Raw genomic sequence first — 7844 nt, forward strand, 5'->3', positions numbered from 1 at the left:
ACCAGGACCTTCTACTGATGATACTTATGTGTAAGATACGTGACCAATTCCATATAAAGACTTTTCTGTTAGGTAATAAAATGTTTTAAAACCTCTACGATATCGATTATCTTAAAAGCAATACAATTTAATTTTCAATGTAAACATAATTTACGACAAAATTCTGAGAAATGTTTATCTTGAGAGTCATTCATTATTATGTTTCTCCATAATATTTATCTTTATAAAATGTATAGGACAGCTTCATAATATGGAAATTCGTTTTGTATTCGAACAGGGAAGAGTTTAAAAGATAGACATTCGTAGCTCAAGTAAGATCTTAATGTAGCCATAATAAGATTTAACTTAGAATCTTAAAAATTCAATTATATTATATAATATCATGAAAAAGAGCTGAACAATTTGCAGTGTTGATATTTTTGTAGATGAATACGTAATTGGTGCATGTCAAATTGTGCATTATTCTTTTTATTTATTGTTCTATTACTGTACATAAATAATACATTTATTCTACCACAAATTTAATAAAACAAAAGCATTCCTCGCCTCCCCACTGTGGGCCTTGCCGAACCCATAATGGGCTTGCTAAAAGAGGCCCTCTTATTGCCCACAGGGGGAAAGAGTTTTAAAAATGTATAAGAGCATTATAGTTTAATTATGCTATTTTCTCATACTCAAAACTTCCTCATTTTCCGTATACAGGGCTTCTTAAACTGTTGATCGGCACCCCAAATGGGGTTGCGCGTTATGGGGTTATCGCGAATGGAAAAAAGCCTAAGAAGCGTTGCAATAGAACGTTCATTTTAATCTAGTCACAAAGTTCCTGACGTCATAATCATTATCGATAAAGTAAAACTTCTTTTAAATTTTATATCATTATTTTTCTTACATTATTCCATTTTATAAAGCAGAAAGTAATTGTCAAATTATACGAATCGATTTGATTTAATAATTGAATAATTATCACAAAACCTCAGTAAATTTATTAAACTTAGTTATCTACAAAAATTTAAACTATTCAAAAATTAAATTATGATTTAAATTATAAAATAAGTACACAAATTTTTCATTATCATTAACAATTTTGTATAAATTTACGTTATTTAATTTACATAAAATTCGTCAGCATATCCTCGAGTATACAAATGATACTCTCTGCCTCTACACTTGATAGTCGCTTATCAAAAGTGATTGTTTTTTTTTTTAAATAAGCGGAAAATATAGTATTTTGTAGTGTTATTAATCTATTATTTAGAATTTTATACGATTACACTTAATTCTAGTTTATGTCAATGCTAAGTGTTTCTTGGTGAGAGCGTGTTAGAAGGTGAGTACTGTACAATAAACGGGTTACTAAAAATGGTGATACTGATTAAAATGAATGTTTATAGATTAATAGAGTGATTGCAGTAGTAAAGTATAGAATAAATAAGCCATATTTAGTTTAAATAAACAATTAAAAACTTGCGTGCCGTCCTCTGTTTTAGTGTTGAGTGAGACTGGTAACGCGCGCGATAAAATTAGATTTAATGAAAATTTTGTGATTCTTCTTAATCTTACATTTCTTTTCTCATTTATTTTGCTGTGATTTCAGTTGAACAGCTATACAACAAATATAATTGTAGAAAATTTTCACGAGTATTTCTATATAACAAATAGGTATTAATGAATCATTGGTAAAACAATAAATAACTGCAGCTGTACACAGTATCGCGTGTACATAATACTGTTTGGATCACTGATCACAAACTTCTAAAAAAGATAAACAAAAACGAAAATTATGTACGAGACTGATTAGTACAATGTGTAAGGAGCAATTCCACGATCTTACGGAATTTTCACGACTATATACCAAATGAATTTATTGCAGAGAAATTGAGTAAACTGTGAAATTACGAAACAAAAGTTAAATTTTTTGTTGTTCCGCCTTTTAACAGAGTTAAAGAAATGTTTGACTAGCGTACGGAAAGAGTGCTGTTTAAATGTTCTTATCGTTCTTTCAATGAAAATTAGTGACATTTGTTTAGATTTATAAAATTAGATTTTATTATTTTAGATGAATTTGGGAATCAGAACTTCACAAGAAATACGTTTTTATAACGTTTTAACAAATTTTTTTTTCGTTAGTCGAAATTCTACGAAGAAATTTGCACGTACATTTTCCTAGTGTGAAAGCCTCATTTAAACGTTGTGTGACACGGAGTGCTTCGTAAGCAATCGATATTATTTATTTAATTCTTGAATTCTACTGAGATATGCAGTTGACATCGTTGCTATTTCTGTAGAAAATTGTACTACGTAGTGTTTAATTTTTATTAGAGGAAATCATTCCTGAAATGCCTGACAGAATTTTATTGTTTATCTAAAATCAATTTAAAATATTTGAATATTCAAATATCCTAATAATTTCTCTCGCTTGCATTTTTTTAAGTGAGTATAATTGACGTTTTAAGTTATCTGTAAATTTTCTGATGATGCTGCACAGTGACGCACGTGGAGGAGGGCCAAGGGACCTTGGCACCTCCAAGAAAGGAGATGGGAAACTAAAATTTTCCAAAAATCTTTTCCTAATTAAAATTCTCTTTTGGGGCTGCAATTTTAAAAATGGTAGAACCCCATAAATTCTCACTGTCGTTCATTTGTCTGTCTTAATCTCGAGAATGGTATTAGATAGATAAAAGTCGACACCAGATTATGCAAAGCATAGGAGTCGGAGGCCTCTATATACGAACTTCCGGTTTAGAATGTAAATCACGTGATTTCAATTTAAATATTTTCCCCTGATTTGGAGTTACATAGATGACCGACATGACTGTTGTCAGAATTTGCTAGAAGTATTTTTCTGATATTTTCGGTCTTGTGTATCTAACAAGCTTTGACTAGTATGGGCTGACCTAAGGCAGAACTTCCGAAAAGAGTAACGTGACTGGTCCCACGGACAGATTTTGGACCCCCGTAGAGGTAGAGAAAGGAAGAGTTGCGGTTTGTTGCTCAGTTGTGAGAAAAGAAACTGAGGTGGTCAGTTCTCGTGTTTAATCTTGTTAACGTTATGATTGATTTTGGAGTTTGGATAATGGAACGATAGTGCTTTCTCTTTTCTTTTTAAGGACTAAAGGAAACAAAGGAAGGAAAATACTGCCAACCATTCTTTTTTTTATTTATGTAACTTGCTCAAATTTTCTACTGACCAAGCTGTCTTTCTTCCTCCCCCTAATAGGAGTGAGCTTTAGATATGTTAGAAGTAAATTTCGGGTTAATATATCTTCAGGAAGCGTTGTTTTCGGTTGATCTTTATTTTTGTGTGTAACCTAGCAAAGCTCGGATTTTGTCTATATTTGTTATTGAAGTCTATAATGAACTAATTTGATCCGTCCGCTGGATATTTATTCTTCTTATATATATATATTATCCCGGCTTACAAACTTCTATTAATTACATCACTGTTAATAAAGTACAATATTCTAATAATACACGTAAGTACATTGTATTGCATGTGCATTACCTAATATATATTAAAATTTGGACATTTTACTGTTGTTTTATTGTGAATTTGCATGCAATTTTTAAAACGCATATCTTATGATTTCCTATTTTATCGAGTAACCATATTTATATTCATATATATCTACATTAATATTTATTTTAGAGTAATAATTGTTTCACGAAATATAATTAACCATAATTTATTTTACGCAGAATTTCGAGTCTTGGCGAAAGAATCGAAGATAAAATTTCCAATTGCGGAGTTCCGTTAATAAATCAGACAAGCGAATCATGTTCTTCACTCGGATATTCTTGTGTTTAGTTGTTCAAATCATCATCATCGAGGTAACTGCCAGAAGAGAGAAATCACCCGAAAATTCCGAAGTTATTCCACGTAACCGCCTGAACGCCATGGCCAAAAAATACAACGCGAAAGTACACAGAGAAGGTTCTTGCTCGAAACCCGTGGCCAAATTGATTCCGGTGGGAACTTCTCCGGAAAAAATCTACGTTCCTCACTGTGCCATACTCCACAGATGCTCGGAGGACACCGGGTGTTGCCACAGTAGCAGAAAGGTTTGCCTCGCCAAGAAAACCGAAAAGGTCACGCTTCCGTTCAGAGTGTTCGAGTTACTTATTAATGGCACGTACGATAGAGGTGAACCCATCTTTCTGAATTTTCTGAATCATACTAAATGCGCTTGTACACGCGTGCGTTTAGATAGATTATGAATTGAGGAGCAGAGCAATCTTGGAGGTGCAACGTATTATATTCTGTCTAATGCTAACGTGTAAAACGTTTGTTTCGTTTGTACAAACTGAAATTACCTGTATTTTTTTTAGTTGTTTTTACGTACTAAAAATATTAAAAATTCTAAAATGTTAGAAAACCATTTTATATTTAAAGTGTGAATACATAATTTCGTTTATGAATGTAAAATTTTTCTATTTTTAAATAAATAAACTAAAATTTCCTATTTGTAAATTTCTTGCTTGAAGGAAAAGTAGCCACCATATTCGTAAATTTTTTTTGTTTCTATACATGTTTTTCTGGAAAAACATCCTCGGCCTGACCGAACCTATTATAAAACAAGGCCATATTGGTGCCCACAGAGCGAAGAAAGTTTTAAAAAAATGTAATAATTTGGCATTAAAATGTTAAAACTTAATTTTTTTTTTGGTTCTTTTTGATTAAACGCTTCAATATCTTTATATGTATATACTAATGTTAATAAATCAATAGACAAACAGCAAACAGGATTTCTATATATCGTACGGTGGGAGACACGACGTTAATTAAAAATAATAATCTAGTGTTATTAAACATTCTATAAATACTTTAAAATAGTTTAATTTGTTTATATACCTTCTCTTGTAAACCTCGATTTTAAATGTATCCGCCATTTTTTAAACAAATTTCCCGTGAGTCAATGCTCGACGTTCACTAACTTGTGAGTCACTGGATGTTGTAAACGTGCGGCACAAGGTTAATCAAGGCATATAATAATTATTTATACCATTCCGTGGTATAAATAATAAATTCGTATCAATAATAAATTCCTATTACAAATAAAAATAATTTATTGTTAATTTAAAATCATTGCTAGGGCGCCCCTAGTGGACGTTTTAGGCATACCGTTACAGATTACGGATATACAAATACGCAATCAATGGCTTATATATATATAAGAGAAAATATTGGAATCGTGTCAAATTTAGCCTCAGAGTTTTCTTGCAAATCTCCACGTTTTGAGACTTTCTGAATCTAAAAAAAAAAAAAAAAAAAAAAAAAAATTCCGTGAATGTATGTGTGGTGGGGACGTCTATTTCGCTTAATAGCGAGGTTGCGGCTGACGATTTCAACGCGAAAACGTGTACGTCGGACGTTCAGTACCGCCTTCCCGTAAGACTAGAAGTTTGACAATGGCGTTTGGAACGTCGAGCATGATTCCACTGACGTTCCAAACACCATCGTCAAACTTCTAGGCTTACGGGAAGGCGGTACTGAACGTCCGACGTACACGTTTTCGAGTTGAAAACGTCGGCCGCAACCTCGCTAATATCTCAGGACGGGATAAAGACTAGAAAACGAACTTTGGCATGGTGACTTGTATATGGAGGGCATTGATGCTATTAAATTTTGGTTGGAAAAGGTCAACAAGGTGGGAAGATAAAAGGGGGTCATATATCTCGAGAGGGGTAGGGCTTAATGAAGAATTGATTCGTTATTAATATTTACACTCTCTTATAAAACTCACCCCTACTTTCAAAATTAAGCTTTGCCATTTTATAGTACAGTAATTAAAAATATGTTTTTATAATATAATTTAATAACAGATGGCGCCACACACAATTTTATTTTTCTTGCTTAATAATGTAAACGTTTTTTAAATAAAACCTCATAACAGCCGGGAAAGTTATGCAACTCTTGTTGCTAGATTTTTAATAATACAACATAAATCTTTACATAGAATCATATTGTTTGAACTTTGAAGATAAACTTCCGAATTATTTCGTAAATGACGATAATTATACATAGTGGTCATGATCCTCATTATCCTCATGCATAAGACTGTCCTCGTTTTCTTAGTTGAAAAATATCTTCACATACTCCACCGATGATGGATTGGATGTGATCAATGCGAGTTGCTCGAACTTACAGACGTGGCACGTGAAAATTCAGTTATTGAATAGGATAAGAATGCTACAAAGATTAGTGTTTATCAGAAAATTGGATCATAAGAATGCTATAAGTGAACGTCACACTGATAATAGCCACAACTAGATTACTATCCACATAAAATATGTCCCATGCCGTAAATCTTGGTAAATCTTGCAGGGATTTCATAGAGAATCGATATGCCATTGTTTGAACAGACTTATCTCTGCAATCAACAGATATTTTATAAATGGCGTTAACCACTTTTCTAGCCGATTTAGTTACATTTGAAGAGGAGAAACAGATGTCGAAAAACAAATAGAGTTGAAAACAAGGGAAGCAAACGAACACTACCGCATCTAAAACATTGGGGATTGGTTGATTAATAAAGACTCCAACGTGAAAAATAACATTTCCACTAACCAGAATTGACCAGACAAACAGTATGGGTGAGTAAATATGGTGAATCTCGTCTATGACCTCTACTAGTTGTTTATATTTTAACGAAGTCACGACAATAGACTTTGTTGTATCGAATCCTTTAAACATAAATCCGTGTAAGTGATTAAGAGAATTTTCTAATTGTTTGCATATCGAAGAGAAGAAAAGAAGCAAGAAGTTGTACGGAATTAAATGAAATATTGTAAAACAAAGAATCGGGAGAAAATGTAATAAAATTGCTTGTTGTAAAGAAGTATTGGCTAAGAATGATATTTGACTAGGCAAGTTTGAGTTAGCTTCAATCACTCGAAAGAAAATTACTATGTTGAAAATTATGCAAAATATCCATATCAAACAGCATTTGAACATTAGAAATTTATGAATATTTTCGGATTCCTCTGTACATTGTAAAATATCTTTAATGCTTTTAATTTTGGATACGATAAGCTTTTTAGTCACGTGAAAATAGTACAAAGAAAAGAGGTGCATGATCAGAGGAAATAAAAAGTAAAGAAATATAAACCATTTGATCGTAGATGCTTGCTGCTTAGCATTTACTACAATACCATTGTAAAAATAGAAAATTGGATATATTTTAGCCGAAATTAGCATTAGGATGGTGTACATAGAAAATTTTTTTTCCAAACCCAAACCTAAACATTTCATACAGATTATTAATGGTTTCCATCTGTTGCTGAAGATTCTTTGCCCTTCTCTTCGTCGGTTAGTTGCAGTAAATATACTACAGAAACTCATGCTTTATCAATGTGAATTTCGGATGTATGACTGTTCAATGCGTTGAATATTCTTCCATTTTCGTTTCTTCTGGCATCTGAGATAAAATTATGCATATATTAAACAATTAAAATGCTATATTATGAAATTAAGAACTAATATAGAAAATCTCATTAGTTATCTGTTGATTGATATACAGTAGAGCATCGATTATCCGACCCCCGATTAACCGTCACATCGGTTAACCGACCGTTCTAGTAGGCAAATTCAAATGTCCGCTAGTGATGTGGCGCTACAATATTTGGCTATATCTTGGCTACTTTAATATTATTTTTACGTGTTTTAGCTGGCAACATTGGCTCGACCATGAAAGGGAGCCAGTATTTAAACGAGGCTTAATTTTCTAATTTTTAACGATACAATAGCGACGATTATTATTTTAAAAAATTTTTGTTAGGCTTAACATCGATGAAAATTCAACGCAAAATAGGTTAATAGCGATATACTAATATACTAATTACATGGG

The 7844-nt window shown here is 32.2% G+C and overlaps 1 protein-coding gene across 1 annotated transcript; it reads left to right on the forward strand.

Moving 5' to 3' along the window:
• Positions 1-3774: 3774 nt before the first annotated feature.
• Positions 3775-4215, forward strand: LOC111624171. The gene has a single exon (XM_023366980.1). The coding sequence runs from the start codon at positions 3775-3777 to the stop codon at positions 4213-4215; it is 441 nt and encodes a 146-aa protein (XP_023222748.1).
• The last annotated feature ends 3629 nt before the right edge of the window (positions 4216-7844 follow it).

The sequence above is a fragment of the Centruroides sculpturatus genome, unplaced genomic scaffold (genome assembly GCF_000671375.1).
Source record: "Centruroides sculpturatus isolate CEXI.00-Female unplaced genomic scaffold, Cexi_2.0 scaffold27, whole genome shotgun sequence".
In the NCBI taxonomy this organism is placed as follows: domain Eukaryota; kingdom Metazoa; phylum Arthropoda; class Arachnida; order Scorpiones; family Buthidae; genus Centruroides; species Centruroides sculpturatus.